This window comes from Uranotaenia lowii, chromosome 1, assembly GCF_029784155.1.
Source record: "Uranotaenia lowii strain MFRU-FL chromosome 1, ASM2978415v1, whole genome shotgun sequence".
NCBI classification, from domain to species: domain Eukaryota; kingdom Metazoa; phylum Arthropoda; class Insecta; order Diptera; family Culicidae; genus Uranotaenia; species Uranotaenia lowii.
The window spans coordinates 121,657,474-121,671,078 of record NC_073691.1 but is presented as its reverse complement, the minus strand read 5'-3'; the positions used below and the strand labels follow the sequence as shown (position 1 = coordinate 121,671,078).

General features: G+C 41.0%; 1 protein-coding gene across 1 annotated transcript; it reads right to left on the bottom strand.

Moving 5' to 3' along the window:
* Positions 1–452: 452 nt before the first annotated feature.
* Positions 453–12,908, bottom strand: LOC129737875 (uncharacterized). The gene is made up of 2 exons (XM_055729039.1): positions 11,760–12,908; positions 453–509 (listed from the first exon to the last, which is right to left on the bottom strand). The coding sequence occupies exons 1-2, from the start codon at positions 12,906–12,908 to the stop codon at positions 453–455; spliced, it is 1,206 nt and encodes a 401-aa protein (XP_055585014.1).
* Positions 12,909–13,605: the final 697 nt, after the last annotated feature.

The following is a 13,605-nucleotide window of genomic DNA, read 5'->3' as shown; positions in this document are numbered from 1 at the left end:
GGGATGTTTCCAGATATTTGGAAACGACAGAAGCTGGTTCTGCTGCCCAAACCAGGAAAGCTCCATTGGGGAACCCATCGGCATACAGGCCAATATGCCTACTTGATACGGTTGGGAAAGATTCTGGAAAAGGTGATCTTGAATCGTATCCAGCGGTACACCGAGGGCGAAGGCGGATTGTCCAACAATCAATTCGGCTTTCGAAAAGGGCGATGCACAGTCGACGCCATTCGAACTGTCATCGAAACGGCTGATAAAGCCAGACTCAAGAAGAGAAGAGGGGACCGTTTTTGTGCGGTAGTAACATTGGACGTGCGTAACGCCTTCAACAGTGTCAGCTGGGCAGCGATTGCTTCTTCGCTTATAAAAATGAGGATACCGAAATATCTCTACAAATTAGTGGAAAGCTATTTCCAGAACCGCAAGCTTCTATACATGACGAGCGAAGGATTTCAGGAAATGGATGTTACAGCTGGAGTACCGCAATGGGTCGATACTGGGGCCCGGTTCTGTGGAATATTACGTATGATGAGGTGCTGACACTGAGCCTGCCAGAGGGAGTAAAGTTGGTTGGTTTCGCGGACGATGTCGTGCTACTAGCGACGGTTACTCTACAGAAATCGTCCAGCTAAGAGCTTCAGAGGCTGTAGATGCGGTAGAGAGCTGGATGCACTCCAAAAGTTTTGCAGTTGGCTCACCACAACACCGAGATGGGTCCTGATATCAAACCTGATTTCACCGCAAACAGGCAGGATTACAGTTGGATCATGCACTATCGAATCAAAGCGTGAGCTTAAATATTTGGGTGTGATGATTGACGACCGGCTTAGCTTTAAAAAACCACGTTGAGTATGTGTGCAAGAAGGCGGCAACAGCAACGGCCGCACTCACGAGGATAATGGCGAACAACTCGGGGATCCGAAGTAGTCAGCGAAGGATAATTTCGAGTGTAGTTTCGTCAATCCTTCGATATGGAGGGGCGGCCTGGAAATCTGGTCTTAACATCCAGTTGTAACCAGCAGAAGCTGAACAGTGTACAGAGGCGAATGAATTTGCGGGTCATCAGTGCATACCGCACCGTTTCGTCGGAGGCTGCATGTCTGTATTGTAGCGGGAGTCATGCCCATCTCGGTTTTTGTTGGTGGAGGACTCATATTGCAACGAAAATAAAAGCATGCAAAAACGTGAGAACACGAGCCAGAGATAGCTCCATGGCTAACTGGCAGCAGCTGTGGGACAGCTCGGAAAAAGGGAGGTGGACCCATCGTTTGATCCCAAAACATCAAAGAGTGGATGGAGAGAAAGCATGGGCGAAGTGGATTTCTACATGACGCAATTCCTGACTGGTCATGGATGCTTCATGAAGTATCACCACAGGTTCGGACATGCGGCCCTCGCCGGTCTGCCTAACATGCGGTGACGTGGACGAGACACCCGAACACGTGGTATTCTATTGTCCAAGATTTGAAGAGGAACGTGCCAACATATTCGCCGTCTGCGGACCAGAAACGACAGCGGACAACATGTTGCAGAAGATGTGTGATGACATTAACACATGGCAGGCAGTCAGTGATGGGGCTCTCCCGGATAATGGCTGCTTTGCAAAGGAGTTGGAGACTGACGGCAAATTGCAATTGACCGCACGATAACGTAGGTTAACTTTACTAAGCTTAAAGAGTCCGAAGCTATGAAATAAACTACGCAAAACAATAAGCGTAGCCGATGGGACCACAACGTGAAGATGATGTTGGGCGGTCAGGATGATATTTAATTAAAATATGAACTTCTTGGCGAGTGTTGCGCGAAAGTAGCGCTATGCGTGAATTCGACACCCCCCTTACCGAAGTATTGCCTTAGGGCAGGTACCGGTTTGGGAATTAGTCTGACGCCCCAGGGGGAGTTTAGGGCATATGTATATACGGATGAGTATATAACGAGTTGACCCATTGTTTCCCATGTAGACACGGCACTCGACGTGCATTGGGAACAATTCGTAAAATTCCTTCTTCGAATTTACCACCTGGGTAAATAAAAAAAAAAAAAAAAAAACACACACACACACACACACACACACACACACACACACACACACACACACACACACACACGACACACACACACACACACACACACACACACACACACACACACACACACACACACAAACACACACACACAAACACACACACAAACACACACACACACACACACACACACACACACACACACACACACACACACACACACACACACACACACACACACACACACACACACACACACACACACACACACACACACACACACACACACACACACACACACACACACACACACACACACACACACACACACACACACACACACAAACACACACACACACACACACACACACACACACACACACACACAGCACACACACACACACACACACACACACACACACACACCTTCACAATGAGGGGTGTTCAGGTTTTTTAAATGCAACATTGAAAGAAATACGTCAAGTTGATATTGACCAAATTTTGACCGTATCACTCATTATTTGAATAATAAAAACATAAAACCAATTTGTAATGATATAGTTAAACCGATAAAAATCATTGGTTCCAGGTGATATTTAATGATGTTTTCGATATTAAATGCCAGGCCAACTAAGGTTCTTATCGCGTCACTTGCATAATTTGAGGCGCCTTCAGTATACGTATTTCGCCTTTATCTATGCAATCTAGGCAGAGCTGCATGTTATTTCTATCAATTTAGAGGTGTCCTGAAAAAATCCTGATTTTTTTCATCGCGGTTACCTGATTTTAGACAAAACCACCTGGCACCTCTGTTTCATACATCCCATAGCTGCAAAAACCGAGCAGTTTAGCCAGTGTGTGTACATACACAGGTCTCTTGACCGGACATTGTCCAACAAATCAACTTCTCAATCGATTAACATTATTCAAAACGATGACTGACGGTTCTGCGGGTTCGAAAAAGAAACTGCAGAGCATGTTCTATGCAACTGCTGCGATACCGAGAATTGAACTCAGTACGCCTGGCATACCAAATCCAGACCTCGTGCCAGCCTACTCGCTAGACCACATCAGCGCTGTATATTTATATATCCAAAGATCTAATGTCAAAATCTAAATAAAAGCAGAATTCTTCACACTCATTCTAGTCCGACGACGTTATATTAAATTCAAATTAACCAACAATATTTTTTTAATATATTTTAGAATAAATTTTTCAGCTCCCTTCTAAATTCATAAAACGAAATCGACTCAATTGATGGACTTAAAATTGTTTGATTCTTCGTACAACATATGCTGGGTAAAAACGATTTCCGCGTTGCAAACTTTTCCGGAAACACGAACCGAAAACTAACTTTTCCTATCAATCATTTTAAATTCTGTTTACACTTCCGTCCGAGGCGAAACAAGTCAATTGGGCGTACCGTTCCGCTTGCATCCATCAGCAATTGATGGGCACTATGTATGCCATGGGCTCAGTCAGGTTCCGGAGTTGTTTCAAACAGCTCAGGCGCTACTGACTGGACTGAAACACAGGCAGAACCTAGCGTGGCAGCAAGGAACTCACTTCGGCAGTTCGCTAGAAAACAAAAAAAAACAAATCTAAAAATGAGCAACTTTCTTCCGACAAATAAACATTGATTACCATATCATGCACGTCACTTAATGCCGGTGGGCAAAAACTGGCATTTGGGCGAAAGCAAAGAACCAGTTGAAATAAACTTTTGCACGAGCAGAATGTGTGGAGCGAACCCTTAAATTGCTGGTTCATTGATATTCCTTCCATGGCGACCGTTAAATCCAGGTTTTAAAGGTTTACCAAGAGTGTGTAGGGAATGAATATAAATAAAAGTTTGTGATTTATTCTAAAACCTTCTCAATAACGAAATATGTTTTACTTGGTTCTTTTGAATTGAGTACCTTGACTAAACTTCAATCCATCATATCCAAATAATCTCAAACAAATCCATATTCTAGCGACTCTGTAAGGGTTAAACTTCAAACCAGGCAGGCAGGTTATTTTTACTCCGATTTTGTTGCAAAATTTCATGACACACCCCTGCTGTGGGGTGGTTAGAGATCGATAAGTTGGTAGCCAAAACTCTACCTCCCTGACTAGCCACCTTGGTACAATTGCACCACTACAACACCACTTGTGGGAAAAGTTTTAATTACAAAGTGTTAATTACCTTTCAGCTGTGAACTAGCTCGATTGAAACGTCAATTCCCTGACAGAAACTTCGCTGAGTTGTGTGCGAGTTTTTTAAGTTTTGTTTGAAGCATTTCTAAACTTGGAACGTTGGTATGTTCACTACTCTGTTTGAGCTTGGAAAAAAGCAAGTTTATTTTTTAAATCGGTTTATATCGAATTCAACAAATTTGTACTGGTACTTTAATTGAAAATCTTTGTTAAGTTGATTAAAAGTGCATTTGTTCGTTTTTGAAAGTTTTCTTCATAATCATTTCCACAGATCGAGCCATTAGATAAACTACTTCTTCATTTGAACAGCGCCGTTCGTACTGCGTAATTCAACTGTATAACAGCGAAATTTATCGGTATCTTATTTTTACCGAAATTTAACACCAAAATCAAGCAGTTAATGTATATTATATTGAACTATTGCCTGTTTAGCTTTAAGGAAGCAAAACGAAACTTACAACAACTTGACTTATGTACTCACTACCGTAATGTACTCTAAAGATTTAAAGTGTTATGCTGTGTGGGTGATTTCCAAACAAACTTGAATTTAGTAGTAAAGCAACACACACACCGATTTGGGCTTGGATTGAATAAACGTTGACAACTTAAGATTAACATTTAATACCCATAACCAAGATGAGAATCAAACCCATGCCACCAGTAGAACAGCAATTGCCGTCTCGCCAAACTAACCACTCGGTCACCGAGACGTACAGCTCATTTGAAAAAGAAACAGGCAAAAAGATTGTGTTTCATTCATTGTTTGCTCTTCATACATTATGAAAAATCAACATACTTTCACTCTTTACTTTCTAAAATATACTTCCATTATGCTATATAGTTCAGAATTTAAGAATTCGTATTGTGAATTTAAAAAAAAAATTTAGAAATGTCGCTGGTGGACTGGCAACAAAACATAGACTTCCGACAATCTAGTACTTCACTTTTCTTTGACGGAAGTCTTTCGGAAGTCGGAAGTCCGATCTTCCGAAGTAAAATTTAGTGCTGGCGCTATTATAGTTCAAGCAATGAGCAACGCGTTTGTAGAATATTGTAACACTATACGTGACGACGATAATATTTACGAGGAGTTGTCAAAACAACTGGTCGTTTCCAGACCAACATCGGTCAGTTTTCCGACCAAAATTTGAAAGTTTTCAGACCAAAATCAGGCAAAACATGATCTGGGTTCGAACGCTGGGCCCTGTTGTTTTTGTTTCTTTTTCTACTCTTTTGATTTGTTTATTTCTCGTTGGAAAAGTAATCAAAAGCTGTTGCGGTCATGCTTTTTTTTATTTCACCGTACATAATAACGATTAATAAACAAAAAATCACTGAACACTAATAGCGCATAACATTTTCCACCCTCGTGTTTCCTAGAAGAATCCGGGTTGGCTAAGCAATTATTTCGTCGAAAAATCCTCCAGTTCAATGTCGGAATCCGAGTGTATGTCGTCGGAATGTCTTGCCAATCAATCCTCAGACGCAAGGGCATTTTACTAACCACATATCCGATTAAAAATATTTACTGGGAGACACGAATAGCTCTATCTAGCGAAAGAAATGAAAGTATTAGGGGAAAAGTTCATATAACGCCCCATGTGGCCAATATGCGCCACCCTTGTTTTGAGGAATCTGTAACATTTTAAACCTGCAAAATATTACCAATTTGTTTTAAATGCTGTGATTGGTCATGGCAAGTATGAATTTTTCCTTAAAATGCCCCTGTGTCGTGATAATTTTATAATTTAGGTTTTTCTTCATTTCGATCTAAATTTTAAAACAATTTCAATAAGGTGTCACCAAGCAGAGAAAAACGAATAAGACAATATTTTCTGACACATCGGTAGAGGAGAATATAAACTATGATTTTATGCTATAAAATCATAGTTTATATTCTTTTATGGGTATGTTCTATCACGGCTCATGCGCTCGTTATAACGCGCCAATCGTAGTAGGCTGAAAATAGCATTAATTTTTCGAAAAGGCCTATTTTCATTGAAAATGAACAAAAAGTCTAAAACCATATTTTGAGCGTTAATTTAACCCAAAAAAATCTACTTTTAATTTTTTTTTAATTTTTGATTAGTCCATTTTGATTTTCTTTTCATTCAAAGTGTCTGTAAGTATTGGTGTCTTTTCGGTCTTCGGCTGATTTCGGGTGTGCTCGGCTTCTAGGCGCGTATTGAATACACAGCGGCGCGTATTTGCAACACAGTTTTGTTCTGTGGCTTTGAATATGGTTTTTAAAAATCAAGTTTTTGAAGCAACTATAGCAATTTGAGTAAAAAAAAATCATAGGCATTTGTAGAAAACACTTTCTTTCAACGATTTCACCCATTTTTAACACAATTTGTACGTGGACTGCATAGAAAATCAGCGATTCGCTTAGGTGGCGCATAATAGGGCATGTTCCCCAACACTGAAAGTATTTTTTCGGAGCTTTGACAGAGGTGTGAGATGTCATGATTTTAAAGTATTTGTCCTGATTTGTCTCATGTCTCATGTCTAATGTCTCATGTCTCATGTCTCATGTCTCATGTCTCATGTCTCATGTCTCATGTCTCATGTCTCATGTCTCATGTCACATGTCTCATGTCTCATGTCTCATGTCTCATGTCTCATGTCTCATGTCTCATGTCTCATGTCTCATGTCTCATGTCTCATATCTCATGTCTCATGTCTCAGGTCTCAGGTCTCAGGTCTCATGGCTCAAGTCTCATGTCTCAGGTCTCATGTCTCATTTCTCAGGTCTCAGGTCTCAGGTCTCATGTCTCATGTCTCATGTCTCAAGTCTCAGGTCTCAAGTCTCAGGTCTCAGGTCTCAGGTCTTAGGTCTCAGGTCTCAGGTCTCAGGTCTCAGGTCTCATGTCTCATATCTCATGTCTCATATCTCAGTTATCATGTCTCAGGTCTCTGGTTTCAGGTCTCAGGTCTCAGATCTCAGGCCACATGTTTTATGTCCCAGGTCTCAAGTCTAATGTTCCATGTCTCATGTCTCATGTCTCAAGTCTCATGTCTCAGGTCTCAGGTCTCAGGTCTCAGGTCTCAGGTCTCAGGTCTCAGGTCTCAGGTCTCAGGTCTCAGGTCTCAGGTTTCAGGTCTCAGGTCTCACCCACAGGTCTCAGGTCTTATGTCTCATGTCTCAGGTTATCGGGAATTAACACGGGTTTTTATGCACGGTTTTTTTACGCGGTACGTATATCAGTGTAAAAAAAAATTACTGTATACTTGTTTGTGTTAAACAGAAATTAAAAAAAAATGTTTTATTGTTTTATTTTTAATTTCATTTTTTGATTCAGCGACGGATTTTATATTCAAAATATGGGTAGGTCAATACAGTTAACATTTTTTTTAAATTGTTAAACATTTTTGATTATGATTGAGTCTAATCAAAACAGTTATTCCTCCGCATTTCTTGTCAATACATATTAAAAAACAATGGAAGATGTGTAGGGGCTTTCATGGAACTCATCTGCCATTTTGGATAATTTTCATAAAGTAATGATATCCAACCTGTAGAAGCCTTACCCCACAACTTTTCGTAATGCCGAAGACAAAATCTGCAGTGTACGTTATGCCAATCGTGTCGAAATTTTCATTTAGCTCAGCTGCAACAGACTTTTACCCACTTCGAACAATATTGAACTTAGCATAAACTCTGCTCGAATCTGTCGAAGGAAAACCAAGCGGAGTGCTATCTTCATTCTGTGAAATCCTGTGGGCTGGAGTAAGAAAAACTTTATTATTACACTGCACTCCAACGAAATGAATCATGATGGAGATGCTGGGGAGCGAAAGCTTTCCCGAAAGGTGGAGTTCATTATTTTCCATCTAGATAATTGAAAATGTAATGATTGAAATTTTATCATAAAATGTGAACCTAGAGATGAGTCGCTCTTTTAAATTGAAAACAATGTCAGTAGGATGATTCCTTGGCATAATTAGTTTCCAAGCACCCCCAAACTCCCCTAAGGAATAGTTTCATCATCAAGAACGGTATAATAAACAGTGCAACTTTGGGAAAGAAAAGACAAACTTGGCCAAAAAGTGGGAGGAGAGCAAAAGGATCAAATTGGTGAGGAAGGACCAAAAGTGCTTGTCAGAAAGGCGAGGTTTTTGGGGTGAGAAAAGACGAAAAAAAATAACTGAGAGCAAGATCGATGAATAATTCAACGTATGGTTTTGTGGCAAAAACTTTCGGCTTGACTTGTTGTGATCAAATTAATACTGCTCTCATCCGCTGTGTCTCAGAAATTGGTGAACCCGAAAGATGAAATCCTTGGGATCTATTTCTGTGCACGTATCTTGCGCTTCCCATCTAAAAATTAGCCCTCGGATTAGGCCTGAGTTTATGGGCCCCGGTGTTTTCCAGCTCACAGCATTAGTTGCTTCAGAGATGTGATCTTTTGTGAATAAATTAAACAATTAATTAATTGTTTTACAATAAGATTATACATTTAGGCAAATTGGTTTTTTTTTTCAAGATTTAAGTTTCCGACCCTAGTTTCTACGAGAGCTGAAAGTTTTCAATCAGGGTGTGGAGATGAACAACGCTTGTTTGCAATTCGAGGGGAAGTTTATTTATAAAGGCAAAGGTCCGGAAATAGACTTCTCCGAGTTGATTGATTTTCGAAACAAAACTTTCGAAATAGGGATGACCCACATCGAAAAGCTTTGTGTTCTTCAATGGAATGTTCGAAGACCGTCGAGTAAAGTTTTGTAAATATCTAAAGTACTGAAAAAAATATAAAGCTATCAAAATTATCAAATCCCTGTATCTTTTGTCACATAAGGAGCATCCACTCAAACTAGTTCAGATTAATTGACGAAGACTTTTGTCTTATCTTTGAGAGACCCCCTCCCCTCTTCCAGTCCTTCATTCATTTTTATATTCCTACATATAAAGATAAATTGTTTGATGTTATCATCGACTTTTTTCGGCGAAAATAAAAACGAAATTACTTGCCAGTTGGTCCAAACGTTTCGAGCTACTTTTGGCGTTTCGCTCCTCCTCAGTGGACCTTAAAATTAATTTTATTAATAGTATAATTTTCCATTTTACAAGAACTTATTATCTTACTTTATCTAGCGATCGTCGTACTGTTATTCGCTGTCTGTTGTTTGTTTTTGATGCTATGTTTACATTGATCTGTCAGTGTCTTGATCTTTGGTAAAATGGAGTTGTATGCTGATTTGAAGTTAATTGAATCTTTCTGTTTGTTAACAACGTCGTTGTCGCCCCTAATTTTAATGTGAAACATTTCTGCACAGATTCTGGTGTTGTACTTCGAAACTTTTTCTAAAATTTTGGTATTTTTAAAATCAAAAACATGACCGTACTCGATACTATGTTGTGCAAGTCTGGTTCCTCCTATTTTTTTGTTTTTAACATCGTTTTTATGTTGTTCCAATCTTTTTTGTAAGAATTGACTTGTTTCTCCAATGTAGGATTTTTCACATCCTCCACATTTTATGTTATAAACCACATTTGCTGTTTTATCTTTTGGTATTTTGTCTTTAGTTTTTGTGAAAATAGTGTTCTTAACTTTGTTTAAAGATTGGAAGGCTACATTAATACCGTATTGTTTAAAATATCTGGCTAGTTTCTCACCTAGACCTGCACAGTATACTTACTTACTTAATGATCCCGCGCCGATCCTCCGGTGCATAGGGCCGTGGTAAAAGACCTCCACTGTTGACGATCCGGAGCCAGCGTCTTCACCTGGTCCCAGTCAAGATTTTCGTCGACAGTTCGGATTTCAGCGGCTAGGCTTCGCCGCCACGAATTTCTGGGTCTGCCTCTTCTTCGATGACCTTCTGGATTCCAATCTAGCGCCTCTCTGCAAATCTCGTTTTCATCTCTTCGCAGCGTGTGCCCAATCCATCTCCACTTACGTTCCCGAATCTCGATTTCTAGCGCCTTTTGATGACACCGGCGATGTAGTTCCTCATTCGAGATCCAGTTGCCAGGCCACCAAGCGCGGATGATATTCCGCAGGCAGCGGTTTACAAATACTTGCAGTTTTCGCGTCGTTACCGCATATGTGCACCAAGTTTCGCACCCGTACAGCAATACGGATTTGACGTTTGAGTTGAAGATTCGGATTTTTGTTCGTAGAGAGATCTGGCGTGACCGCCAGATGTTTCGGAGACTCGCAAATGCAAATCGGGCCTTTCTGATCCGTGTTTCGATGTCTTTTCTGGTACCAGCATCAGGCGTAATCTGGCTACCAAGATACTGGAAGCACTCCACTTTCTCAACTTGTTGCCCAGCTACCATGAAACTGGAGGGATTTCCTGTGTTGATCTCCATCGATTTGGTCTTTCCGACATTGACTTTGAAACCTGCTGCCTTGGAACTTTCGGTGAGGTCGTCGAGTTTGCTCTGCATATCTGGTTGTGTTTGGGCGAGCAAAACAATATCGTCAGCCAGGTCAAGGTCGTTCAGTTGCTCCATTGTTGAAGGATTCCACGGCAATCCTCGGTTCGGTGCACAGTCAATCGATCCAATCAGAATCTCATCCATTACGATTAGAAAAAGTAGCGGTGATAGAATACATCCTTGTCTCACTCCAGCAGTTACCGGGATTGGTTCGGACAAGACACCGTCGTGCAAGACCTTGCACGAAAATGCCTCGTACTGTGCTTCGATGAGATGGACTAGTTTCTCTGGGACCCCTCGTCGCCTTAGAGCCGCCCAGATGTTTTCATGGTTAAGTCGGTCGAATGCTTTTTCGAAATCAACGAACACCAGCAGAAGAGAGTCCTGGAATTCGTTGATTTGTTCCAGTATGATTCGTAGCGTTGTGATGTGGTCCACACATGATCGTCGAGATCGGAATCCAGCTTGTTGCCGTCGGAGTGTAGCGTCTATTTTCTCCTGGATCCTGTTCAGAATCACTTTGCAGAGTACTTTGAGGGTTGTACAGATCAACGTTATGCCTCGCCAGTTACCGCACTCTGTCAGGTCTCCTTTCTTCGGGACCTTTACGAGGATACCCTGCATCCAGTCGGCCGGGAATGTTGCAGTATCCCAGATGTCAGCGAAAAGACGGTGCAACATTTGTGCTGATAGGGCAGGGTCGGCTTTTAGCATTTCAGCAGGGATGCAATCGATCCCAGGTGCTTTGTTGGATTTCATTTTTTGATTGCCGCTTCTATTTCAGCCAGCGAAGGCGCTTCCGAGTTGACGCCATTTATACGACTTACTGTTGGCGCCTCGAGCTGCGGATTGTGTTGAAATTGTTACGGAATCCGAAAGAAACGACCGACCTGGAACTTTGGCGACCTGCACAGTATGGAATTGTAATAAAACTTTTGGGTTGCTCATTTTTTGTTTCACTCAGACTGTTGTACATTTTGTGGGTTCGTTCTTTTATAATTTTTGTAACAAGTTGTTGAGGATAGTTATTTATCTTTAAAATATTCTGTACTGTTCTTAGTGTTCCTTCTCTATAGTTCACATTAGACAATTTTAAAGCTCTATCAACTAATGCTACCACAGTGTTAATTTTGTGTGAAAATGGATTTACAGATCCAAAATCCAAATATCGGCCTTTCTCGTCCTTCGGAAACCACTCTGTTGTAAAACTTTGCTGTTCCCGTCGAACGATCATATCTAGAAATTTGATTCTGCCATCCGTTTCGTGTTCAATCGTAAACTTTAATCGTTGATGCATACTATTGAACACTTCCATTATGGGCTGCTGCTCGTTCACCTTTGCGCACACGAGACAATCATCCACGTATCTCTTGTAGAGTACCGGGGCGATACCTTGTTGTAGTAAGGTGTCTAGCGCAGCATTTTCGATCCTCTCCAGTGCAATTGATGCTATCACCGGACTTAACGGGCTACCCATCGGCACACCGAATTTTTGTGCAAAAATTTTTCCATTGAGTTGAAAAAAGTTTGATTCTAAAACTATTTTCAGCATCTCAATGAAACTCTCCTTCTCGATATCTGTGTGTTCAGCTACCTCTGTCCAACGCAAATCCACCGACTCAATAGCAAAATCCACTGGGACATTTGTGAACAACGACACAACGTCCAGTGAAAACAAAACTGTTTCCAATGGAGGGGCAATTTCGCGTACTTCTTCTGCGAACTGGAAGCTGTTGTTCACATGATATTTCGATTTGCCCACGATTCCGTTCAAAATGCTCGCCAGAAATTTTGCCATCCGATATGTCGCTGTCCCAATCGTTGAGACGATCAACCGAAGCGGGACCCCTTCCTTGTGGGTCTTAGGAAGACCGTAAGCCCTGGGAGGGTTGCAGTGAAACAGTTTCAGTTTCCTCCCGACGGGTTGTTCGATATACTTATTACTGACCCAATTATCGATCAAGGTGTTTATCCGTTTTAGTGTTTTAGCTGTCGGATCCTTCGGTAATTCAATATAAGTTTCGGAGTCATTTACGAGATCATTTATTTTCGATTTATAATCTTCGGTTTTCATGACGACAATCTGCTTACCTTTGTCAGCTTTTGTTACTATCAGATCAGGGCGATCTTTCAGGAATTTCCTCGCATCATTCATTTCCTTGCGAATCCATTCATAATCATCATGGAAAGACTGGTTGGTGTAGTTGATGTGATTGGTAACAGCATTCGAGATATCGAATCGAATTGTTTGTGCTTGTGTGTGGTATTGTATCACACTTTCGATTTCAGATAAAATCATCACATATGGCACTGCGTGTGGGTCTGGACAATTAAACCCGCTGCCGAGCTGGAGTGATCGCATCACACAGTCGGGCAGATCCTCGTTGGTTAAATTTTGCACCCAACTATCGCACACCGATGAGGATGTTATTTTTTTCCTCCTTCATTCTCTCCAACTTCGTATTTTGACGAGATTTGCACCTACGGAATGTGTTTGATCTCTTCTTATTTGCACTTGCACTTGTAATCTGGTAGTCATCGTAGTTCATAAACCGTTCTAGATATAAACGATTATTTGCTACCGTGCGTTCATTTCTGGCAATGCTCCTCATCGTATCACATATCAGCATATTCAAAATTTGTTTGCGAAACTTACTTGTGCACTTTTCAAGTTGTTCGACCGATTCTCTGCATTCAAGATACACATTGACGGGGAACCGAATACAGGACGGGAACAATTTAAGGCGCCTACAATTTAACAGAAAAATCTTTCTGTTGTGAAGTTTGGCTAGTTTGACTTCACCTTTTATCAACGACCGTTGTGATAGTTTGACGGCCTGTCCGTATCTCAGTTGAGTTTTCCTTAGTGAAACCATCTTTTAACTTTGTCGATTTGTTTAGTTGATTAACTGGTTAATCGCCGCGATGAATTGTTTGATGTTATCATCGACTTTTTTCGGCGAAAATAAAAACGAAATTACTTGCCAGTTGGTCCA

What these genes read in the sequence shown, in the direction of transcription:
- LOC129737875 (XM_055729039.1), bottom strand. Translation starts at nt 12,908, where the DNA reads ATGATTTTATCTGAAATCGAAAGTGTGATACAATACCACACACAAGCA. An exon ending in GATATTTGGATTTTGGATCT is followed by an intron (nt 510 to 11,759) that starts GTAAATCCATTT and finishes AATATTCCACAG; the next exon opens with AACCGGGCCCCAGTATCGAC.